Source organism: Phlebotomus papatasi, chromosome 2 (genome assembly GCF_024763615.1).
Source record: "Phlebotomus papatasi isolate M1 chromosome 2, Ppap_2.1, whole genome shotgun sequence".
NCBI classification, from domain to species: domain Eukaryota; kingdom Metazoa; phylum Arthropoda; class Insecta; order Diptera; family Psychodidae; genus Phlebotomus; species Phlebotomus papatasi.
Genome location: NC_077223.1, coordinates 70249545 through 70276787, shown reverse-complemented (window position 1 = coordinate 70276787; position 27243 = coordinate 70249545). Strand labels below are relative to the sequence as shown.

Sequence of the window (27243 nt, the reverse complement as noted above, 5' to 3'; positions counted from 1 at the left end):
TCATCACATTCTTGATTTCAATGCTCCCGATGTTTCTCGAGGAACACGTGAATAATCCACAAATGCGTGCGCGGAGGCGAATAGGAATTAATTAATGAAAATGACACCCATAATTACAGGTGTAATTTTATCACACTATTGCAAGCATGCAAGATTGATTTCTAATATTAATACACAATGCTCATGTCAACACAGTTTCTTGTTATCACTCGGAGAGTGAGGAAGGAGTTTTTCTCGAGCTAACGAGATTTTCTTAGAAGTATTTGCAGTGAAAATGTGTTTATAGTTCACAGTTAGATTCTATAAAAGTGATTTAAAATGTTTTGTGAATAATTTGTGGTTGGTGTTTTAAGAAGGATTTCACTCCAAATTTAATGAAAGGATAAATCTACGACAATTTTTCTTTTATTCAAGAATTTAGTTCAAATGGAGGAAATTACAAGGGAAATATACCTAAATGAAATGAATATAGATAGGGGAGACTGGGGCAAAAAAGTCACAAAACGAATATTTTATTTTTTACAAGCTACCCGAGCACCTCCAAAATTTCTAATTAGCACAGTTTTATAGGAAATTTACCACTCTATAACTCTGTGAAAGCCATTTTCCTCTATTTTGTAAGGAAATATATTTATCGAACCGTTTTCTGAAAGGTAATTTTGTAATCATTCTCAAAAATGCTATGGTAAATAGTATCAGGCATAAGATACTATCACATTTTGATTCGCTTTATAACGGGATTCCGTAAATTTAAGTAAAATACCTAGATTACATATTTTCATAGAAAATTTATTCTTCTACACCTTTGTAAAACACCGTTTCTCTATCTGAGCGACAAACGCGCATTTTAAGCTATTTTACAAAAAAACACACAAAAGACTGCAAATCGTTTGACCAATGCAAACAACAAGCGGCGATACATAGCATTGACGTTTCTTTTCACCGTGGGACATAAGAAATTGTTTCGGTTTTTGGTACTTTTTGCTCCATAGCTTTTGATACGTTTTAACCCAAGTGGTCGTTTTTAATAAAAGGAATTCTGGAGAAAAGAATCTTTGTAATATTCTAAAATAGATAGCGGATTCGTATTCAAAGAATATCCAGAAAATTTGGGAAATATTCACCAGTGCATCAAATTTAATATAAGTAGCTATTGATATCTAAAATAGATAGCCAAAAATTTCGATATTTTTTATTTTATAAATTCCTTGTTCAAATTATAACAAACTTATGACATTGAAGAAGACCTATGGAGGCTATCTATGGAAAAAAATTAATCCGCTATCTTATTTATCTTGGAAGATATTGAATTTTAAAATTTTCGATTTGTGACTTTTTGCCCCAGTCTCCCTTATGGCCTTGAATAAAACATATATTACAATAAGGATATCTTTCGAGGAGCTTTTACAAGACTTGAGGGTTTTCTAATATTAGAACACTCTTCAGAAAATTTTACCTTTATCTACAACTATCACTAAAAACTATTTTTCTCTCAAATAAAAATGTAGTTAATCGGAAAATTTTCTAAAAAATTAAGATTTCATGAAAAATCTGAAAAATTCTGGAGATTATTGACAAAGAACAAAGATTGTAGAAATAACCAATTGATTCCTTGTTTATTTTTTCTTTGGCGCAAAGTCCTAATGAGAAGTGCTAGAATTGGTTTTAAAATTATTTTTATTTTCTGAAACTGATTTAGATAAGAAAAGCCTCATTACTGAATTAGCAAAGCCAAAAACGCTTTCTGAGAAAAAAATATAATTTTGGAAAATGATTTGAAATGCATATTAAGACAGACAAAAATTATATTTAAATTCAGATTCAGAACAAGGAATAAATAAATAAAGTTTAATAATAAATAAATGAAGTTTCACAATAAATTTCCTATATAAAATAAATTTACTAGATATTTCTCTTAATGTCCTAATGTCCTTAACGTCTTAACCCTTTATGGACGATTGGAACACCAGTGTCCCACCAAGAAAATAATTTTTCCTGACTACCTAAAGTTATTTTTTTCTTATGTCTGTACATAATTTTAAAGTAGAAGGTTGGGAATCTAGAATATTTTTTGCAAGTCTCTTGCTATTTGCTATGTAGTAAATATTTAAGCTCAAAAATGGCGAATTTTTAAATTCTAAAATTCATAATTGATTTTATTTATTTTTATACTTCCAATTTTTTTTAAGAAAAACCCTTTTGGCAATAAAAACTACAATATTCATACGTAATATTTTTCATTAAAGCGAAAAATATTATTCATTGGTATTGTCAGAAAAATTACTTAAATTTTTGGGATATTTTTGTCCCTATCGTTCATAGAAGCACAAAATACACCGAATCAGACTCTGTTGGACTATCCAAGGTTAGATGTAAGACTTATCATTGATTATATGTTTCTCAGTTTAATTTTTATTGCTGATTTTTAGTCCGTGAAAAGGGTCTCGTCATTAAACGGTTAATGTTTTAAAAGTATTTAATAAAAAAGCTAATCAAAATTTATTTACTGTAGCTAATTATTTATGCCTCACTCTTAGAAAAAATTAGTTCGTACAAGCTCATATGCAGTTATTAGAACTATAAAATATAGTAAGTATAGACCCAACTATATATTTAGTTTGGGTAACTAAATGAAATAGTTGACCACAGTTAGTTAAAGTATCCTTTTCATTTAGTTATCACAACTAAATCAAAATAGTAATGGGTACTATAACATATTAGTTCCAATTACTAAATAAATGGGGTTGATACCCATCTTATTGGCTGTAATAACTATATCATATTAGTTGTGGTTACTATATAGCATTCATTGTGATGCATATTTCTTATTAGTTGCTTAAAATTCGAAAGAGCTTCAACGCATTACTAAAATAAAAACCACTCTTTACTATTGGAAAAGTAGTTTACATTTTACATTACATTACATTACATTACATTTACATTACATTTTACATCTATTTACATTGGTTGTGAGAACTAAAAGGAATTAGTGACCAATATTAGTTGGGATAATGATTTCATTTAATTAACACAAGCAAATATAATTGTATGAAAGCATTATGAAATAATTGCCGCAACTTATCCACGTAAATATTGTCTTATATTCTCACTACTAATAAATTTATTATGAGTATAATGTTTTAAGAATATAAGAACTATTTTAAATAGATTTGATAATAATCGCCCGAACAACAAATTTTCATTAGTAATCACGTCTAAACTTTTCTAAGAGTGCTGTTGATGTTTACTCTAGTAGGGGGAGGTGGGGCTACTTTGAGCTGTAGGACTACATTGATAACCGAGTTTTTCGCATTATATTTCTAAAGGAAACTGAGTTTAAACATAATGTAAATTATGGCAAGGTTCAGCTTTCTTTAGAAATATACAAAAAGAATCCTATATCAATGTATCCTTACAACTAAAAGTAGCTCCATTTTCCCCTATTATAATATTAGTATATTTGGGAATTTTTCCAAAATATTTTTAAAAGTCTAGACGCGGATAAAGTTCCTATAAGAACGTTTTAAATTAATAAGAATATTTGTTAATAAATGTATCGGAAAATGAGCTATTCTATTTCGGAAAAGGATGAAACTATCTTGTAGAAGACTAAATCAAAATTATGCTTTATTTAACCTTCCATGTGTTTTACGCTTACCAAAATATTTCAACTTCATAGGGTTGAAGGAACACCTCTTCCACAGGGAACCCTATTGATACTTTTGTCAAAATGATGAAATATTTAATGTATCTGGTAAAATGGAAGTAATATGATGTTTTTTCTGTAATCTCCCTTTTATTATAAGAAGTGATGTTTAAATTTCATATCCTAATCGGTATTGAAAGTGTCAATAAGATCAATAAGATAATATGGCATGATAAATTCTTAAAGTGTCAATAGGTGTTCCTTTCACTCTATGCGAAGTGAAGGATTGTAAGTTGAAACGATTCTTTAATCATAATTATTTTACTATTTTAAAAGTCTAATGGAAAAATAATAATTAAACAAGCGTCATATCCGGTGCGTTTATTTATTTCTTGCCGATATAAAATAGTTTACATATGTTCATTTTTATTCGCCGGTTAATCTATTTAGCAAATGTAACTAGAAATACTGGTGACAAAATGTTAATTTTATTGTGGAATTTGTTTCTCACAGAAAAATAGATGATTTATTGGAAAATGAAAAAAAAACTATGAAAAAGGTTGGGGAGGCGTTAACGAATACGCATCTTAACTGTCACTGATTTGTTTTTATATAAATTTATTACAAACACTTTTTAATAATGTTGTGTAACTATGTAAGAAATTAATTTGACAGTGAGAATTCAAATCAGAAAAGAGAATAAAGGAAAATATTATCAAAATCGACGCGATGTCGAATTGTCCGTGAGTGACTTCGTGATTAAACTGCCATAGCATTCCGCGACACGACAAAGGCGCAACAAACTGAAGAACTAAAGAAAACTAGAACTAGAAATAAATAATCCAAAATCTTCTAATTTATGTATATGATTTGATTTGAAATAATGCGTTATATGCGAATGGGTTAAGAAGATACACATAGGTCTTGAAGACCAAAAAGTAAAACATATTTTTAATTTTTTTTCAGTATGATAATTTTTATACCGCAAATTCTTTAGCATATAAAAGTACACAAGGATTGAACAGTATTTTATAAAATTTACATTTAATAATTTTTAAATTTAGCAATTGAGTTCTTATTTTTTGAGATACCTCTATGAAAAAAATATCTTTGCGGTCGGCATAATTACACTCAGAATAGATTCAACTAAAGTCAAAAAACCAAATATGTCTATTTAGCAGATTAATAAAACTAGTCCGTGAACGAAGGATTTTTGAATAATAAAATTTGGATTCTTGGAAAAATTTTAAACAAAAAAAAATATCCTTTTCGGTTGTGTTTTACATGATATTTTGTCTTATAAGTTGCGATCTATGTTCGTGATTTCGAAAAAAAGCGAGCAAAAAATTTAAAGGTTCCCTCTGGCCACCTAGTAACAGAAATTAGGGCTCTATAACCATTTAGCTTAGTTCTGAATTATTAGAAATTTCCAGAAGATATTTTTTCCATGTGTTATTATTGATAAACAGAAAAATATTTAAAAGAAAAAATTTGTTCAAGATTATGCAAGACCCTTCTGACTTTTTCAATCCTAAAAACTAAGTGAAAAATAAGGTAGTTGTACGGAAAATCCTTAAAACTTTTTGTGTCCAAAGGTGTCCAAAGATGTCCTTTTGCACGATTTATTTTTCCTAAGAATATTTTTTAAGAAGAGTTTACTTTTTAACGTAGCTTTACTCTTATTTGTTTAACACTTCTCCATATTAAAAGAAAACTAATTGTTTTCGAAAACTTTGTTTTTGGAACACAACCAAACGTAGAATAATCAGAATAATTCATTTTAACAAACTCATTATAAACATGCAGGAAGCGATTAAAATCCTAAAACCAGTCAAAGGAAGGACATTTAATTTTTATATTTTGTTTTTCTTGTGTCCAAAACGATACATTTGATACACCAAAACACTGATTTTAATTTCGAAAAAGTTATACAATATTATTAGTTCAATAATAATGGAAAAATTGACTCTATCGGAGTCAATTTGGGTCCAAGTTGACTCTATAGGAGTCCGTAAAGTAAAAAAATAGCTGTTGACTCTATTGGAGATTGACTCTATCGAGGTCACACTGTATTTATTTTTTTAAGTGTTTGATGAAGTTTTTAAGATCCCTCATAGTTGCTTTTGATATCCACGTCAAATTTATGAATATGTTGGATTTAAGAGATTTCTGTTTTTATGTGTAATTGCGGTAATTGCTGAAAATTAAAAAAAAAATCTATATACTAAATTTATTTAAAATATTCTAAATTTAAATAAAACTGTCGTTCGGTATTTTATAAGAAGAATTCTAAACGTAAGGCGATGGTGTTCCCCAAATGAGTTTAGAAACATGGAAAATTTCAATATATACAACTAATTTGAATTAACACAACCATAAAAAAATGTTTTCTAGCTAATTGTATAATTACAAACCTTTTTTAATTACTTCTTGAAATTTTATTACATTTTCATCGTAAATAATGCTGCTTTGTTTAATCATTGAAAAAGTGTCGTAGATTTTTCTCTTCGTAGTTAAATATGATTGGGAAAGAAATGCGACCTTATCTTGGTGCATTCTCCCGGCTTCTGTCCACACATGACTCACAAGGCAGTTGCAGATTTTTTTTTCAAATATAGAATTATCTTGGGCAAATCAGAATACACGCTGTGGCTAAATACACGCAATACTACGGGAGTTTGCCTGATAAAAGAGTCAAGTATTATGTGAACATATCCAATGTTGTGATAAATCGAAAGTGGTACGCACCAAGTTCATCATCTTGTTGAGCTCTGGGAATGTTATCAGGGTAACTTCTCGTTTAGCTGCGTGAATAGCTCCCTCCATGTGGCATCGATGTGATAAGGGGACTCCATCTGAATCTGGGAGAGAGATTTCGCTCTGGGCATTCTCTAAAAACTTCAGTTGTGAACTGTACTTGACCAGAGTCACTTGGTGTTCACCAAGGAGCTTAGGGATGCCTCGTGAGAGATTCTAGAGTGAGTTTCGTGTGAGAATATAAAAGTCTCTAAATTGCGCGCGAAAGTGCCCTTCGACCTTATAGTGCTCAGTCGTGTAGAGGAAGATCCTAAATCAGCCAGGAGAGATGGCAGAGTCTAAGGAAACCTCATTGAATCGCGATGAGGAGGAACGGATGCTTCAAAATCCGGCCAAAGAACAGATAGTTCCTACCACGGCTTACCAATTTACCCCAATTGTGGAGAAGAAGAAGACCTTCCTGGACACATTGCTGGATCTCTTCGGTAGCAGCTCGTCCAAAAATGAAGGAAAAGCCAGTGTGGCCAAGAAGAAGAAAATCACTCTATTAGGTGAGTTATGTTCATGAATCCACTAAACCAAAAAGAAAGAAACCCAAAATGCGGAAATATTTTCTAATCTGTCTCTATGCGATACCCTTTCCGGGTTCTGCAACATTAGAGCCATTTAGTTTTCTCAAGATTCTGCGTATTGTGCTGGAGTTTTTAATGGCCAGTTCCCATAAGTTGTCTAGAGTTGCTGACTTCTTTACTTTGAGCTACAAGTACTCTCAATTCTCGTTATCACTGACGTTCTGACCCTTGCTGTGACCTATCTTTGTTGAGTTCAAGTTTTGAAAACATCGATAACACTTGAAGAATTTTTTTTACCAGACATAGAGGAAAGACATTAACGACAAAAAAAGGACACAAAAACACGCATGGAAGAGTCTTTTTTTTGTCAGTTAATCACTCCTTATCGGGCATAATTTTTCTTCCAAAGAAATCGAGGAAAAGAGGGAAAAAGCACAAATGATAGTGATTAGTAATTAAAGATTTTTAGTAGCATTTCCTCTTAAACGATGTGATAATTCATTCATTCAAATACAAAAGCGATTTATAAAGAATAACCCTTATATAGTAGAAAAATAGCTCCTCAAAAAATTATTAATTAAACTTAATTTTTATTGCAGTTCAATATATAATATTTGAAATGAAAATTTATTTAAATTTTCTTTTCTATTCATTTCCTGAAATAATTGTTGTGATTGAAAAAGAAAACGAACCGAAAATATAAAGTAAAGATCAAGCTTGAAGAGCAATTACAATTTAGAAAAAAAACTTGAAATCGATTCCAATGTCAATGAACTGTAGATGTTATGTAAAATTGTAAAAAAGCACGGCTAAGAACGTATTGTCATAAAATTTTAATTACAGAAAAATTAATCAAATGCAGCTGACACATCATAAACATCACAGAAGAGTTTAATTTCGCAAACTGGTTTCATCTTTTTTTTGCAACAAGTAATTTGCACATGGATTATTTATCAATTATTCAAACTGATTTTATTTATATATTGATTTACATATAAATTTTTCAATTTCAGTATTTATAAGTGTGGTTCCTTCATAAGCACACTTATTTTTTAACTGATTGGTATTGTGGGAAAAATGTGTAAAATAGTTAAATAATGGAGAGCACACAATTGTTTTGTAAACATGGCTTTTGAAATAAGCTGTAACTATGTAAGGGTAGAAGTAATTTTATTTAACTAAAAAAAAATATTTAACGCTCGAATTTTGAAATTTTATTGTAAGTACTGCCAGACAAAAAATTTTGATAGTAACAAAAATTAATCCATTATAACAAAAACTCTTCTGGATTATAATTTATAAAATAAATAAAAAATATTTAGGTATTTGAGGGAACTGGGACAGTATTAAACATGGAGCAGTTGTAAATATTGCATTTTTTTTTAAATCGGCTTTAGAGGACGAAACAAATATTTCATAAATACTATAGGGTTCCTTGTTTCCTGAAGAAATGGTCGACATAAGTCAAAGTGGCGAAGACATAAAATCAGTGTTTATAAGTACCCCATGTGTATACAACTGTCCCAGATTCCCCTATATGTTTTTTTATTCCTGTATTTTTATTTATAATTTTTTAGAAGATATTCCAACGCAAGACTAAATTTATTATTATATAATTTGATTCATTTAGTTCTTTTCAAAATTGTGAATGACAAAAGTATATATATTGTTTGAAAATGTCGAAAGAGGATATTATAACAATAATTCAGAATTTTTTTTGTTAAATAAAATAATATTGAATATTATTTTTTATGGAATCTATACCTAGTCTATACCTAGAAAAAAACGGGGGTGCGATTAACTTTTTTCCTGATAACTTTAACAGTTTTTAAGTATAAAAATATATCAACATTTTTTAATGTTAATTTTACACCTTTTTAAGGGTAAAAATAACACGAAAAAGAGTAACTTTAACCCCTAATACACCTAAAAAGCATAATATTTACACCGATTTCGGATCAATATTCCAGGGTAAAATTAACATTTCCGGAATGTTATTTTAACTTTTTCGGATTTCTCTCACTCAGTGTACATGTTGAAATTTATTTTAAAATAAATTTATCTGTTTTTTTGGTTAGAAGAAATATGTATGCAAATTTCCAGAAAATTATACATTAACCTTTTGAGGATGAGTACGACACCGGTTTTCTAAAAATACAAACAAATTTTTCAGAATATTTAGACGACTAGTCAAAAATTGTTTTTGTTTTTGAAACACCGGTGTCTCACTCGCCTTTAAATGGTAAAGTTAGGGGTTTTAATATTATTTTCTTTAACAACAATTATTTTCAGATTTCTCGTTATTAATTTTGTCACATTTTGCATATTGACAAATGAGTTATCGATGTTTCTTTTTAAGGATAACCGGATTAACCATATGCAATTAAGTATTCAGTCCATTTAATCCCATTAAATACTATACTTCAATCCTATCGCGATGTTTGATTAGAGGAAAGTGCTCTCTCTTCGAATGTTCATGCCTTCGAATAATGTAAATTTCTTTAGTTTTTCGTAAGAGTTTTACACTAAGTTATCACGGAATTATCAACAATTGATGATAAGCAAACTAATATTTAATAGAAATGTGTAAGTCTATTGGGAAAGCTAAAAGAAAATTTACATTATTCGAAAGCATGAACGTTCGAAGGGAGCGTACTTTTTCCTAGTTAATTGGTTTTGGTTTTTAAGCTTTAGCCAATAAGTCTAGAATTTCCAAAATTCTAATGTTTTTCAAATTTCGGAATTCCGGTGTGTGAGCATTAAGAACGTCAAAGAGATGAATTCTCTCCGGATGCATCAAGGGATTTAGAACAGGGAAACACAAAATTCGAAAGATTCCCCAGAAAAGCTATGCAAGCCATTGTGAGGAGACCTCGACCTCGAGGCAGACCTAGGACAAGGTGGCTGAATCAAATTCAGAATCTTGCCTTGGAACGCCTCGGGATCGAACCCGAACATCTTCCTGAAGTGGCGGAGGATCGACAAGCGTGGGCTGCTAATTTGGATGTCATGGGCCCGCGACCCCAATAGGGATAAGCGGTTGAAAATGAATGAAAAAACACAAAATTCTTTGCCAAAGTTTTCGACGCTTTAACGGGCCTTCCTCAGTGATCAAATTTGTGATCTGCAATATTAGCCACACTGTCTATCTACTACTACAATTGGGGGTTTACAGGCAACATTGAGAATTCGTCGCGGGTGCTCCTTCTTGGGCACTGATCTGAGGTTGCTGTCAGTAATCTACCAAATATGTGAGCACAATTTCAATAATAATTAAATTTCGGATTCCGGGATAATCAAATTCGGATTTTTCAGTTTTAGCGAAAAGAAAGGGTACCGGGATATTAGAAACTCCGATAATCTTGAAATCTCTATAATTCTGGGATGCTCGGGATCCTGAAAATGCAGACACTTCATAAATCCTTTATAAGATTTTGGGATGTTGGTATGGTAGTATTTGTGGGTATCTTGTACTTTGGATACTACTCATTCTTGTGCCGAGTTAAACTTATACTTCTTGGAAATAATTGTAAGTCTGATGAACGGACTGATTCCATGCTCCCCGGCAATGCAGCTGTACCAATGTGTGTGTGTGTGTACTAATTTTCCTTAGTTGATCAACTTGAGACTATAGAACTGTCTTTCGATATAAAGGCTTTAAGTAAAGTGTAGATTTTTGATATCATAATAATTCATCAATCCCCAGGAATAGGCAGAAGGGTATCCTAATCTGGCATCGACTAATCTGAGCCTCAAACAACAATTTTACTTTATTTAATGAAAAGTGTTCGATAGGGGGAGGTGGGGCTACATTGATATACGATTTTTTCGCATACTTCCAAGGGAAGCATGGTCTTACAATTATTTTATTTACTTCCATAATAGTTTTGTTTATTTAACTTACATTAGTTTAAATCGTAGTTTCCTTTAGAAGTATGCGAAAAAATCACGTATCAATGTATCCCCACAGCTCAAAATAGCCCCACCTCCCTCTATTATTGAATCAGTATAGTATCGATAAATCTGTATCTACCTGAGGCCAAACGGTTAGAGATAGCGACTTGGGATTGGGACTTCGAGGGCTACGCCAAAAATCGACCCCATAAGTTAACATGCCCCTCATTTTCCCCCATCCCTCCCCTTCCTCTCCGGGCATTCATTTTCCACCGAAAATAAATGCCCAACTCTTAAGAGTATTTTCGGGGGTCTTTTGAGTGATTTTTGAATAGGTTTAAATCGATCGAAAACCGATAAATAGTAAATGATGCGAAAGTAGGTACTTTTGAGGTATGGCATCTAAGTCAGGAGTTCGAGTATTTCGCAAATCCTGGGGACGCTTTGCCACCCCTTTTAAACAAACTTATCACCAAATAGTATCTCGACGCTTTTTTTTAAGTAAAACTCTCCATACAATAGAGCCTCACTATAGGCCATATTTGGTTCCAGATTTGACACTTCGGTCGCACTATAGTCCATGTCATTTTTTAAAACTATCAACGACTTTGAGTATTGAAATTGCTCGACTGCTTCCACTTTCTTTGCGATTGTGGTACTTGTCCTAGCTCTCTTCATTATGGATCACAATTATCACAATTACTCAATTAAGTTTGCCAAAAATATTAAAATAATTATGACAACATTGCATGTCGCGCACTAAAAAACATAATCTAACTAAAAATCAGTGATTTCAAATCAACGGTCAATAAATTGTGGACTATAGAGCGATGGCCTATAGCGGGGTTCTACTGTATTATCTTTTTTGTATAACTATTTAGGATTTATAACATTCCGAATTGATTAAAAATAGTATAGAAACTTTTATAATTAATTCGATATGTATAGTAAAATTTAATCTAAAAATGTATTTGACATAGCTTCTCTCATGTTTCATTCATAATTCTTAGCAAAACTGCATTCTTTGTTAGCAGAATCTTGCTATGTCTTTGTCACAGTGGTCTTTATTAAAATTTATTTATTCATTATTCAATAATGATTTTTTAAATGATTATTTTTTTATGTTTTCATATTGGCACACAGTTATTTTAGAATAATTAATGAACACATTGCGCAATAATTGATGAAACTGTGAGTAATTTAAATCATATTTTCAAGCGTTATCTTGGTGCTCCATATATATTAAAAGCATTAATTTTGAAATATTGAGAATAAAACTTTAATGTTATAAATTCATTTGGCATAAGGCGATTTTTCCAAATTAGATCTTGCAGAAATTATACTTAAATCAAAATAATAAACTATTAAAACCGGTACTGTGGGTGAGTACACAAGTTTAACTAGAATTCAGTCTTAAAGTATCTCAATCTTCCAACTACTAATTAAATGAGAATTATTGTGAATGAAATATGCATAGCATTTAATTTTATGATGTCCACACTATCTTCCGTCACTGTAATGCTGTCTACACTGGTCTTTTTTTTCAATGACAATCAGAGATATGTACTTAATGGATTTTTCCGATGTCGAGAAAATTCTCGGAGAGTCGTAATAGAATATTGATGTAAATTGCTAGCATCTACTGGCAATCCTTTGTGATCTGCTAAATGGGAGCAAAATGCTCCAAGGAATATAATTAACTATTAAAATGCAGTTGTTTCAAATAGAAAAGAAATTATTATTGTGTGAGAAATTGCCATTGAGAAACAGAAGTACATTGCACATTCACAAGAGACATTGAAAGTGATTGTATGAGATTTTTTCTACTCAACAAACAATTAATATCTGCCACTATCTATGAGTGTAAACAATTTTGCAAGACAGAAGCGATATCATGGTTAGACTTCTGTAAATGTTTTCCAATCGAAGACATTACTAAACAAAGATAAGTCCAATTATTCTCTCTCTTCTTTCACATTGATATCAAAATATAGCTTGGTGAATTTTTTACTCGCCAAAAAGTGGGACTAAATGAAATAAAATTTGTGAGATTTTGTGGGAGTCGGAAGCATTCATCCGCGCAACAATTTCCTGGCTCATATTCAGTAATTTATTAGGCCCGTGGAGATAATTAGCGATTGCCTTGCAATGACTTAACATAAGCAGCGATAACAGTGATTGTGCTTGTTATAATGAGAATATAATTGATTATTATGCCACCAAAATTAATTTATCAATGAGAAAGAGATGATGAAAAAAAAGAGTTTTTTTTTATTGAGACTGAGATTTTTTTTATGAAAGATGAATTTAGAGAGATTTGCACACACTCCTTCAGAAAATGGTGCAATTAACATTACAAATTTCAACAAACTTGGTAAATTAATCTATAGGACTTAAGAATATGGAACATACGATAGAGTTATCGGCAAATGTGAACTCAGGAGAAACTGAGACAGCAGTAAACTTGGGGTAATTGTAGGGACTAGGGAGCCTTCTCTACTAAGGAAATGGTCGACATAAGTCCTAGTTTCGTAGGCATAAATATCAGTGTTACAACTAATCCTTGTTTACTACTGCCTCAATTTCCCCTACAATTTTAATTTAGACTTGTGGTACCAAATGGGCCGAAGATAATTTCTCAGACACTTTCGATAAGCCCAGATAAGCTTATGGTAGCTGAGATTCTTTACAGGCGATCCTCGAAATGCGTGCAACATCGAAATACGTGAAAATTCGATTGTGAGTTGAATCTTGTGGTTAAAGAATCGCATCGAGCCAATTTGATTCATTTCGACCGACAAAAACAGTTTACTCGACGCGATTTTTTATCTCCAAAATTCAAGTCACAATCGAATTTTCACATATTCTGAGTTGCAAGCACCCCGAGTTCTACGCATTTCGAGGTCGCCTGTAAAGAATCTCAGCTACCATAAGCTTATCTGGGCTTATCACTGGTCTTTTTTTATTTTTACGAAGTGATAATAAATAAAAAAAATAAAACACTGAATAGCAGTGAAAATTTGGATTTCATAAATTTTTAACGATCTGAAAAAGTAGTGGAAGGTTAAAAAATTAAATTTGATCAATATAATATTAAACTTTTTGATACCTAAATAATAATCTTTATACATTTTTTGTACAATTAGCATTTAAGATCAAAAGGTTGTATTATTTTCTTTTCTAGGATTAAACATATCTCTAGTCTACAGGGTGGCTGAAAAATGCAATAAGATTCAGAGCTCGTAACTTTCAAACCGGTTGTGACAGAGGGTTTTTTGCAAAATTATACAGTAGAGTTTCGCTATAGGCCATCGCTCTATAGTCCACAATTTATCGACCGTTGATTTCAAAACACTGATTTTAAGCTACCCAGCGAGCACACTTAGCTGAAAAAAGTAGCGTTTTCAGCATATTTTTGCTGAATCGACTAGCAAAAATTTGCTGACTGATCAGCAGTTGTCGAACAAAAAGTGCTAACCAAATATATGGAAATGGCACTGAATCGCCAATTTTGTTTCAAGATTAGCAGAATTCAGCTGAAAATACATGTGTTTTCAGCTGAATTGTAATCGGTTAGCATTTGGTGCTCGCTGGGTAGGTTATGTTTTTTAGTATGCGACATGCATAATTATTTTAATATTTTTGGCAAACTTTATTAAGTAGTTGTGATAATTGTGATTCACAATGAAGAGAGCAAGGACAAGTACCACAATCACAAAGAAAGTGGAAGCCGTCGAGCAATTTCAATACTAAAAATCGTTGATAATTTTAAAAAATTACATGGACTATAGTGCGACCCAAGTGTCAAATTTGAAACCAAATATGGACTATAGCGAGACTCTACTGTAGCTCATTATTGCTTAAAAGCCCACGAAAGTATTTCCGAAAATATTTTGTGAAACTTCTTAAATTTATAATGGAACTCAAACGTGACAATTTGATTACACTATTTTTTGGATGCAGCTATTGTGAGGGCTTCTCAAAACTTAAATGTAATTAAACTTTTCATTTTTCGAAACATATCTTGGTACAAGGATTGTAGCATTTTAAAATGCTTTAATGAAGTTGTAAAAAAAATTGCTTCATCGCTATAGTCATTGTTGTTAAGGTAGATAAGCAAATTGAACAAAATCCGCGTCATAGCTGTAGACAAACGGTCCGTGAGACGCGTATATCACAAAGAAACATTAAAAAAAATTTTAAAAGGACCTGCATATGAAGTTTTAAAATCTTCAAAACGACAAGATTTTATTGATACTCAAAAAAGTTATGCTCGTTAGACCAAAAAAGTAACTTGGTTTACACGTTTAAGGCCAGATGCAGATATCGTCTTTTTTATTAGAAAAAATTCCAATTGACCAATTGATCAGCAAACAAAATGATTTCTTCTACCTGAAGGGAAAATCTTACGATTTTAGACATTTGAATGGTCACCGAAAGTCAAATACAGTGGGACCTCGATAGAGTCAACTAATTATTTCCAGGCCTGTTGACCCCATTGGATTCGATGACTCTATCGGAGTCCGAAAAAATCAATTAAAATGTGAAATTTTGATATAAAGTGGTATTATTTTATGTTTGTACTAGATAATTGATAAATTTAACACGATAGTAGAATATTTCATTTAATAAACCCATAAATTCTACACCCTCTGATCCAAAAAAGTCATATGTTTGGGCACAAGTTGAAAATTAAGGAATGATTTTACATAATATTTTTATTATTAGTAAGTATCTTAAGTGAAAATTACTATCAATATGACAATATTGAAGTTCATTCACGATGTTAAGATAAGGAAATGGTGTCTTAAAGATTTCTTTTTTTCTCTTTTTTTTTAGAAGAGCTCCGGTAGATATTTATTTATTGAAAATTTTGATGCAAATAACGCTCTAAACTTCACAAAAAGAGCAATAAAACCAATTTTTCTCATTTTCTTCTTGTTCTGAAATATGGGTCCCTTATATGGCCCCCTTATAAGTCAACTTGGGGATTATTATTATGACTCCCATTTCCTTCCTCCCCTCCCATTTCAGCGTCAAAATATTTTTTTTTGTGATTACAGGAAAACACGTCATACGGGATCATAGGGCTTAATCAAAAAATCATAAGACAAGAGAGCAAAGATCAGAGAACTATCAATCGATCAAAACGCTTAAAATCACAAAAAAGAATAATTTTGTCGAAATTTGATTACACGGTTAATATACGAATTTTATCATAATATTGTTTTTTCTTGTGTTAAAAACCTTAGGGCCTTGACAGACCTGAGGATTAGCCGAGAGACGGCTTAGCATAATTATATTTGAAATAATGTGTATCCTTCATTTCCGTCATTTTCCACTAAGCCATTTGCCGGCTTAAGTCTTAAGTGTGTCTAGGGCATTACATTGATACACCAAAACATTGATTTTAATTTTGAAAAAGTCATAAAATATTATTAGTTCAATAATAATGGAAAAGTTGACTCTATCAGAGTCAATTTGGATCCAAGTTGACTCTATCGGAGTCCGTAGAGTAAAAAAATAGCTGTTGACTCTATTGGAGATTGACACTATCGGGGGTTGACTCTATCTTGGTCCCACTGTATATCGTATTTGAAAACCTGGCCATCCCTGATAGCAAATTATCGATTTCCACTGGGGTTTTTGGGCTGCAGCGTCAATATGAATGCTAATGCGTATTTGGAAATTGTCCCGGAAGGACCCCTGAAGCCGTGGGCATACCAAAATTTCGGTAAGCGATTCTGGAAGTTCGAACAAACACACGCCAAACAATCCAAAATTGAAATATTTCTTTTTTAAATTTTGGAGCACAATGACCACCGCGGTTCCCGAGTGCAAAACCGCTTGACTTCTCCAAAAGAGGCATTTTGTTGGTCAAGGATACTATTAAAAAAATAGCGAAGTGTCGATGAGTTGAAGATAGTCCTTCGTCGTAAATGGCTGGATATTCACAGGGCTGGTATTCGTGCAAACTGCGATGCATTTTCTGACAGACTTAAGACCATAGTTAAGTCAAGATAAGATTGAACACAACCGAAAAAAATTGTAAATTTTGATGTATACTACCATTTTGTGTTTATTTCAAAAGAGTTAAACAAAAAATGAGGATAATACAGCGTTTTAGTTTGTTGATTTTTTTTCAGCCACCCTGTATATTCATTCCTACATAAAAAAGATTTATCTTTTTCCTATAAGAAACCCATAAAAACATATAAGAACAATCTTAAGAATTCGGAATTTTTATTATTATAAAAGTTATAAGTAATGTCTTTTAAAATTGTTTAAATCTAAAAAAAGAAGATGATTAATTCGATCGTTATGACAAACTTATTGAAAAGAAACAGAATTTGTATTTTAAAGGTAATTTTTCGATAAGAAGGTAGCAAAATTTTTTTTATATATTTGGTTCGTTTATTTAATTCCACTAGATGTTCAACAACTTTTCAACTTTCAATTCTACAACTGAAAATTCGTCAAACTTTATCTATAAATTTCATAAGAGGCGAAGCGTATCTAAAATGAAAATTTCTTTCTGATTAATTCTCGATGAATTATCTTTCTCTTTGTTAAATTTTTTGTATCAAATGACTCCAAAATATTATCAATAACTTCGTGAAATGAATATTATTGCAAAATTTGTATTAAATTTGATCCAAAAAATGCTAGAAAGTTCTTTTTCTGTACAGCATTTATATTGTATTGTTGTGCTACGCGTTAAACTGTACAATAATAATATTGAGATTGTTAGAGTGCATATGTAATGAGTAATATGAGCCTAAATTAACTGTAATAAGGTGTAATCAAAGAGGTATTACACTCTGAGTATTTCCACTAAAACGTGTTAAAATTAAAATTCACGTGTTTGAATTTTAATTACCATCTTAAAAAAATTACCAAGCTCCATAAAACTGTGACTTTAATTTGTTCATGATATGATTCCTATCTATCAGTAAATATTATCATTTTCCTGCAACTCTTTAATTGCCAATGTACGATGAGAAAAATTGCAGACATATCATAAGAGTAGAAAATTATATTTTCCTCAATTTCCATATTTTCTCTCCACCCTATAAGCTTTACTATTAAAGTTTAACCTTCGCCTATATATGCTACTTTACATATTCAACAGTGGATGATCTTTTACATTTTAATTGTCTTCCAGCAATTGTTCTACTCTTAATGGGATTTGTGATAAGTGTCACAGGATTCTTCATCATGTGGTTTACGGAAATCTACAATGACACACTTATATCTGTAAGTTTTATCGTACGGAAGCAATGCGCCAATTTTATCATTAAATCTTGAATTTTTTTTCTTCCGCAGAGATTAGTTTTAAAAGAAAACACATTGGCCGCCGAATGGTGGGCAAATCCACCTCTTCACAGCTACTTGAAGGTGTATGTCTTCAATTACACCAACATCGATCGCTTTATGGAGCGCATTGATGATAAGCTGGAAGTAGAGGAAGTTGGTCCATACGTTTACTATGAAAAACTCACCAAAGAACATATTGTCTTCAATGGAAACAACACAATATCATACAGGGTGAGATATTTCTCTGTTTTTTTTTTATTATTGTTAAGTGCACTATAAATTTCCATTCATAAACACTAGTAACGTGTTTCAGTAGCAATACAATTTGAAGTGTAGGTATACTTGAAAGATAAGAATTTTCTAGATATTACTGGATTAGAATATTCATTGTATTTTGTGAAACAGATTAAACTCTGTCTAAATTCACAGAAATATCAATTTAAATATTTTGTGAATATTACTGAAATATTTGAATTATTTTTTAATTTGTTTATAGTGTGGAAGTTTTCTACGTAAGTTAGTAGATATCATCAGTCAGTACATCAGAACTGGAGTTAGTTTTTCCTTTCAAAGTAAACTTTAAAATGGTTTCAAACGTTTTACAAAAAAAGATGATAAAGGAATAAAAACTTATTTATATCTATTGAATTTCAGTAAAATCGCAGAAATTTTTAATTTTTTACGCATAAATATGTTAAAAAATACAAAATTAAAAGTATTTAATGTGTTATGATAGCTCATCACAATTCACAATTTTGTGATTTCTCAAAATTATTTTGTGACAAAAATTACGACAAGGCTATAAGCAATGCTGCAACCCTTCATGTGATGCATTTATTGAACATTAAACATTTATTTTAAAAGACCCCTTATTCAAAATGATTTTACCGAAAAAAAAGAACTTTTCTCGGGATAAAAAATTTCCTAAACCTACACTGAGAGAAATCGGAAAAAGTTAAAATAACATTCCGGAAATGTTAATTTTACCGTGCATTATTGATCCGAAATCGGTGTAAATATTACCCTTTTTAGGTGTGTTATGGGTTAAAGTTACCCTTTTTCATGTTGATTTTACCCTCAAAAGGTGTAAAATTAACATTAAAAAATGTTGATATATTTTTACACTCAAAAAGTGTTAAAGTTATGACGAAAAAAAGTTAATTGTAGCCTCTTTTTTTCTCAGTGTACAACTTTTTCATACAGGGGAAATATTTCTTAAGCTTCGAAATGCAAAAAGATTAGGAATAACTTAAGTTCGATATGATAGGGATACGTTTTTATAACAGAATTTTACTATTAATCTGTGTTTTTTAACTGCTCGAACTCCAAGTTTTAATTAATAGTTTAAGATTATTATTATTATTTATTTTTGGTGCACGGGACTTTTTGCCATTTTGTACCATTATTCAATTTAGAAATTTTTATTCAGATTACAATAACTATTAAGTTTTAGAATAACATTTGAAAATACTATAATGAAATAATTATTTAATAGGATTGAAGAAACTCCTATTGACACTTTAAGAACTCGTGGCATGACCTATTGACACCCTATTTTGTTCCATTTGAGATATTGAATTTGAACATTTACCCTAATAATTTATGAAAAACGTCGTATTGGGGGAGAACGGTGTGGAATTAATCGGCAAATGAAATTTCTCTTTTCTTACAATTTATAAAAGAGGTAAATAAATTAGACTGATAAACATTTCAATGGATAGAAAAGGAGTTAATTACTCTGAATTAATAATAATTAGCTCAATATTTTTTCTAAGAAAGATTTTAACACCCCACTATCTAATTCTACTGCTGGCTAATTCTGCCCTATTTCCCCTATACTTGCATTTTATTATATAAATTTTAACAATTAATAGAAACAAAAGGTTTTGCTTTGGAAGTATTGTCTAGAAATTAAAAAAACAGAATTTGTAAATAATTTGTAAGTATTTTGAATGTAAAATAAATTTGTATATAATTAGATACTTTAAATAAATTTTAATATTTTGATGAAATTGCTAATAAGAATAAGTATTCCCTGATAAACAGGTGTTCCTTCGACTCTAATTAGGAATACTAAAAATACGGATTGCTGAACTAGAATATTTATGAAAAATTTTTTACTTAAATTACTTACCTCAAGCACCCAAAAAACTTTTAATTTTTTATTCTTTTATTAATATTTTTAGATTTTGGAAATAATTCGCAATTGCTTTCACTAAACTATTAAAATAATCTAGGCTATTTTAAATTAAAATTAATAGATATTAGATACAGGAAACTGCTCCCCGACCTTTTGTACTTTCAACACTTTAAGCAAAATTCGCAAAATTGTTAGATATGTACATCGCAGAAAAATCCATTTACCCTAATGATTTTGCATGGTTTAATGTTAAATTGTTGATCGTGTTGATCAATTTAGTGGACATCGAGCATGATATACTGCTTTAGTGACATAAAATTTTTAGCCCATTCCTTTTATTCAATTTCTAAATCAAAACATATTTTCCAGATAAATATAGTATAATTTCATCAAAATACGTAAACTATCGAAAGATAAAATTACATGAGAAATGATTTTCTGTAGAGTAGAAAATTGCAGAGAAAATTTTGTTTTATTCAAATATGTTTTTTATGATATTTGGATACTCAGCATTTCATTATAATTTCAGTTTGAATGCAAATCCGCATTCTTATGGCCTCTACACTCTAGAGAAATTTATATCCATATTGAAGCAAATTCCCGATGCTTGTGTAACAAAAATTCTTCAATATGGACATAAATTTCTCTAGTTTGTAGAGGGAACAAGAGAACCTTTTAATTAAAGGAAAGTTTGCCTTAATTATTTTTCAAAATTTTTGAACAATCTCTTAGTAAATCTAAAAATATAAAAAAAAACTACGAAAATGTTGTGTTATCTTAGTGGTATGGGGCGCATTGGGCTCGAGTGTATGAATAAATAAAAAATAAAACTACGAAAAATATTGCTCAGGAAGACAATGGGTTAACAATATTAGTCCTACAAGAAAATAAAAATAAAATTTTCTGATCATCAAAATTATTCAATTCCTTTTATCTACTATATTTGCATGCGGAAGTACAAATAACCATTCCATGAATAATTTTGTATTTTCAAAATGCTTCTTTTGGACTACAAAATGCAATCATTTTTCTTATCTTTGATCATAAATTGTTAATAATTTGCCATTTCTTCCTCATATTTTTAAAAGCAACAAATTTGATACCTTGCTTAAAGTTATCTCAGTGTGTTTGTTATTTCATATGAGTCTTGCGTAAACTCAAAGACACTCAACTAGGTGTGTTGTTATGAGTTTAGGCAATTGAACTCTTCAAGATCAGAGAAACACCTTCAAGAAACATAAAATATGCGCAAGTTCAAAGATCTTTTTAGATCTCTACTCACTAGGAATAAAAAATCGAAAGATCATCTCAATATTAATTGAGGTCAATTAGTTATAATAATATTTGATGACGTTTAGTATAATTTCCTCAAAGAGATTTGCACTAAATCTTTCCGGAAGCTATGAGTTACTATTAAAAGATTCATCTTGAGTATATTTTTTCACGCAGGTTTTCCCGCCAAATGGGGGAGAAATTGTTTATCGATTCCGTAACTGATAGTATAAAAATAAACTGTATTGACGAATATAGACAGGAAAGATAAGGGAATGTTTTCACCACGAGCATAGAAAATGTTCATCTGAGATGCAATATTTAACTATTGCCTGACAGCTGATAACATGAATTGAAATGCTTTCCAAAAGATGCTTATCCCACTAACTTTTGGCCTCATTTCTCTTTTGGGGCAATAGGAGAAGCGGGTCGACAGATATCTGCCAGAAATGAATGAGGGATCAGATTTGGATCCAGTTGTTGTGCCAAACATCCCAATGCTTACAGCTATGGCAAAGGTGAAGGATAGGAATTTTATCGTGCAACTTGGTTTCAATGCAGCACTGCAATCTACCAGATCTACTGTCTTTAAAACCCTTCCAGTCAAGGAATTTCTCTGGGGCTACGAGGATGAGCTCATAACACTATCTAAATCCATGTTACCTGCAGATGAGCAACCACCATTCGAAAAGTTTGGGCTTCTCATCAATGTAAGTTACATTATTAAATTGAGAAACTTGTGCTTTGTAACATAATAACAGCGATAAAATTAATTACACTAATTATAATAGAATAACCAAATTTAAAATTTAAAAAAAACGAGGAATAAAACATATTTGGAACAAGTAAAATATACATTGTTCATTCTAAGAAACATTACAGTATCCACAAAACAATTTTACATAAAATGATAAAGAAAACATTTGTTTGGTTGACCTGAAAAATGGATTAATAGATGCAAAATACCTTAAATGGATTAATTATCTGTTTATTTAAAATTAAAGCACGCATTAAGATATTTATGAATATGATTCTAAGAAAGATGTCTAAGAAATGGAATAAATACAACTTCTGGAAGTAATAATATAATTTCTTGAATAAGAAAAGCCATATAAAATCCTTAAGATTGTCCCTCAATGTCAATTTCATCCCAAACGTACGATATTTTTCGCAAATTTAATTAAATTTTTACCTAAACTTAGAAATAGTGGCATGGAAAAAATATGATAAAAAAATTAATCGAATTTTATTCAAAGACTTTTACGCTTGATCATAATACAATTCCTAACTTTGAAAATAAGCAGAAAACTGGAACAAGGAAAAAATTCTATTATTATCAAGCAAATTTTTTTTATAAAGATCATGAAAACCTTTCTCTTATTAATTACTAAATAGTAAAATATCTTACAATTTGAACATAACATCTAAATTTTATTCTGTAATATTGTTTTTTATTATATATTTATTTATTTTTTTTATTAATCAAAAAAATATTTGGTCGGAAAAGTATGCACCTGTAATTAAATATTTCCTTCCATAAATATCATTAGTTATATAGCTTTTCTTTAGGTGGTTAGAGGGGTTAGAGCTTGAAAAATTCAAAGAATTCAAAGCTCTAACCAACCAGATATCGTTAATAGTGATAGTACTAAAATGTTGGATCAAACATATATACTTACTTACTTATTTATACTTACTTTGGCAATACTTAAAGAGATTTTGGTTATTAAATCATCATCATCATCATTTTCAAAACCGCTTATCCCTATGGGGTCGCGGGCCCATGACATCCAATTTAGCATCCCACGCTTGTCGATCCTCCGCCACTTCAGAAAGATGTTCAGGTTCGATCCCAAGGCGCTCCAAGGCAAGATTCTGAATTTGATTCAGCCACCATGTCCTAGGTCTGCCTCGAGGTCGACGCCTCCTCACAATGGCTTGCATAGCTTTTCTGGGGAATCTTGTCATTAAAACATAAATCCTTTAATGGAAGTTTTTAATTTGTAAAATTATTCTACTCAGAAAAAAGACAAGTCGAACTTACCCAAATTCATGTTAAACTAACTTATTTTCGTTATGGTTTTCGATTAACTACATTTTTGAGGTTATTGTATTTCTACTTAATTTTAATATTCAGAAGAATTGTTTTAACTTTTTATCAGAGTAATTCTTATTCTTTTTAGCTAGATAGCTCGAATTAAGAGATACAAATTATTCTTTTTAATTGGGTGTAAAATAGTTCTTATTCGCATTGTAAAATGGATAGTATTTTGCTATTTTTTAATGTTATTTTTTGTTTTTTTTTTTATTTAATCATTTCCGTTATTACTCTTTTTCTTTAACTCGATGTCTGCATGATGCGAGACTTTCGTATAAAGATGATTATGATGCACCACACATGTCTTCACGAAACACTGTTAGGCACAAGGTTAGGCATATTCCTTTTGATGTTTCATATGAACTTTGCCAAAGGAAAATCATCTTGACTGAAGTATATTCTTAAACCGAAAACACTTAAGGGGGAAACCTGAATTAGGAAGCCTAACTTTAGCAGTTTATCGCGACTTTTTTTTGGAGGAGAAGAAAAACACCAAGCTTCATGAAATTTTCGGCATATGTTTAAATATATATTGCAAGTGCTCAAATTATTTTTTCAAAAAAATATATTATTCATATTCTCAATAATTCTGGAGAATTATTGAGATCAATATATCTCTTCTGGAGCTATTTTCTTCAAAAGTTTCTGCAGAAGAATGTTGTTTACGTTTAAAAAAGCATTTCTTAATCTGAATTGATATTAAAACATTTCTTTCTAGAGAAATACTACCAGTCCGGACAACTTCACCATCCACAGTGGCGAGGGCAACATCCGGCAGCTGGCTAAGATTCTCAGTCTGAACGGAGAGAGTTCAGTTGACTTTTGGGCAGGAGATGAGTGCAATCTAATGGGAGGTACAGATGGCTCACAATTCCCTCCGCATATGCTTCAGACGAAGGATAAGTTGGAAGTTTATATCAAGGATATGTGTCGAAAGTTCCCTCTGGAATACGAGAAGGATGTAACATTGTTTGATGGGATTCCAGCCTGGAGGTACAGGGCCCCCGATGATGTCTTTGCTCATCCCCGGGTAAATCCAGACAATCACTGTTATTGTCACAAACCCATTGACGAATGTCCTAAATCTGGTCTCTTCAACTCGTCCATTTGTGCCTATGGAGCCCCAATTTATCTATCATTCCCACACTTCTTCACCGGGGATGAGAGTCTTCATGATAGGATATCTGGATTGAAGCCTGATCCTGAAAAGCACGTCACCTATGCAGATATTCATCCTAGATTGGCCTTCCCAATTGATGGTGCCTCCAGATTTCAGATCAATGTCGTTGTACACAAGCCATCGTTGGTTTCTGGTGAGTTAAATTCAATGATGATGATAGAATCTAATAAATAAATTGCACAATTGAAACAATTCGGTTTCTTTCTTAATTAAATCACTTAAAATTAATTAAAAGCTTAAACGGAAATTGAGTAAACAAATAGAAATCAATATAAATATAATTCTTGGAAGAAATTATCTGGAATTATCAGCTTTTTTTGAAGATTCTTCAATTAGCAAATATTTTAAACAGTTATGTTAATTGTATTTTGGAACGTCTTATTAGCTGATTTAATAACAAATGCGTATTTTTGTTCTTTTTTTTAGGTTTAGGCGAACTGGAGGAGGGGGATATTCTTCCTGTTCTTTGGCTGGAAGTGATTCCTGGTGAATTTTCAGATGAACTCATCTCGCTGATCTTCCACAGTTCCTTCAGTGCGAACGCCGTTCAGATTGGATTGAGATACGGCACACTCCTCCTCACGGCCACCTTCTTGGCCCTACTCATTGGCGTGTGCTGGCATCGTGGCAAGTCCTCCAAGCAATAACCACCAAAACCTCTTCCAACCCCTCCAATTAGGTCCATTTTAGACGAGTGTTATTTATTGGAGCAGCGAGATCAAACCAAATTGATCAAGTTGATAGTGTTTGCAGAGAGAGGAGGAACTTTCCCAGCTTCCGGGATTATGTGCTGTGATGCAAATTGCACCTGTGCTTCCTCTCATCCACAATTTGACAAAACTACCACCTGGCAAATTGCCACGTGCTCCTAACATCCAATGGCACAATCATCATTAGAACAGATAGATCCCTATCAGCATAAGGCGTCATACATTTTTTAGGTGCTGTAATGTAATATGAGAATATTCTCTGCAATTTCTGTTACTGTAGGATTTTATACTGAAAATATATATGCTGTTGATCAGACAAATTATCATGTTGATGTTAATGCAGATTTCATGTGTATTGATAAGAAAAATAATTTATATTTACCAATTTTTTACTTTTGGAAGATTGCAGAAAATCAGATTTTTTGAGGGTCAAGCATTTTTGGTAAGTAAAAAATATATTTTGGTAAGTAAAATATTAAAATTGTTCGTAAACTTCTTAATTTTTCTTTTGCCAATAATATTTTACCAATTTTAGTTTTTCACTTACCATTTTTACCAAAATCCCCAAAATCCTTATCAATCTTCTGCAACATTTTCTTAACACCCCTGTTCTGTTACTAGAATAACATTCCTTTCTAATTTAATTTTGGTAAAATAATGATAAGGGCTTACAGGAGATACAGTAGACTCTCGCTAATTCGGCTCTTTTAAGATCGGGCTACTTTATAATTCGGGCGGCAGTTAAATTCGAAAAAAGTTTGTTGTCATTTTTCAAGTTCAATTATGATTATCAAATGAAGCAAATATGCTCAAATTTGTCATTATTTGTCTTATCTTTGATGTTATTTTGCATTATTAAGATGTTTTCATGAAATTTATTACAGCAATGAGCATATAAACTCAATATAAGTATGCAGATGAACAAAAAATCGTTGCATTTCAAACAATTTGCTGCCCGAATTTCTCTCTAATTCGGTTGACATTTCGGTCCCAAATGCCCGAATTTGGGGGAGTCTACTGTAGACGCAAATACTGAATCTCTCTTGATTTTCAAAATTTTGTTCTCCATAGGGTTTCGAGGATTAATGGTCACTTTCGACCAAAATGAAGCAAAATTGCACGAAATTTGGTTAGAACTGGTCTTTCATGAGCCATATTTGGAATACCAACACTCAAGGGAGTTGTACTCGAATATATGGCTTGTCGATTAGCAACTTTATCAAATGACGAACTAATATCTGAAATTATGGTCTAATTTCAAGCATTTTTGAGAGACCTCTTTTTGAACGGGATAAAAAACTTGGATAAATGTTTAAAACGCTATATCGAGTTTCTTTCCTTCTTTACTTATTTATTTGATATGGGACGTCATCCAATATTGATAGTTTCCCATATACATTGACTGGTAGCATTAAAAATTTAATAAAAAAACTTGACCCCCCTTGAATACGATGGAAAATCCCGTTATTGGTAGTATATTTCGGGACGTAGGTCTAGTAGAATATTATGAACGTAGGTCACTTACGTGGATAATAGGTATGCTCACAGAGAGAAGTTTAAAAACCTTGCCATGTAGGCTATTTGGTTAAAAATAAAGCTTCACCTTAATGGTGTAGATTGGCAAGTTCGAAATCACTTATTAATTGCACTGAATAAG

General features: G+C 31.3%; 1 protein-coding gene across 5 annotated transcripts; it reads left to right on the top strand.

The window, feature by feature from the left end:
• Window positions 1-191: 191 nt before the first annotated feature.
• LOC129804194 (scavenger receptor class B member 1) lies at window positions 192-25906 on the top strand. 5 transcript variants are annotated; one of them, XM_055851296.1, is made up of 8 exons: window positions 192-339; window positions 6265-6386; window positions 6451-6954; window positions 18035-18126; window positions 18196-18417; window positions 22018-22308; window positions 24415-25009; window positions 25303-25906. In XM_055851296.1, the coding sequence occupies exons 3-8, from the start codon at window positions 6732-6734 to the stop codon at window positions 25521-25523; spliced, it is 1644 nt and encodes a 547-aa protein (XP_055707271.1). In that variant the 5' UTR covers window positions 192-339; window positions 6265-6386; window positions 6451-6731; the 3' UTR covers window positions 25524-25906. The 5 variants fall into 5 exon arrangements, with proteins under 5 accessions (XP_055707271.1, XP_055707272.1, XP_055707269.1 ...); XM_055851297.1 differs by lacking the exon at window positions 6265-6386; XM_055851294.1 differs by having other exon boundaries at window positions 6246-6954.
• The last annotated feature ends 1337 nt before the right edge of the window (window positions 25907-27243 follow it).

Excerpts from the sequence above, each read along its gene's own strand:
- LOC129804194 (XM_055851297.1), top strand. The coding sequence starts at position 6,732 with ATGGCAGAGTCTAAGGAAACCTCATTGAATCGCGATGAGGAGGAACGG. Across the intron at positions 6,955-18,034 it reads GAAGAAAATCACTCTATTAG|CAATTGTTCTACTCTTAATG; the intron begins GTGAGTTATGTT and ends ATTGTCTTCCAG. Across the intron at positions 18,127-18,195 it reads ACAATGACACACTTATATCT|AGATTAGTTTTAAAAGAAAA; the intron begins GTAAGTTTTATC and ends TTTCTTCCGCAG.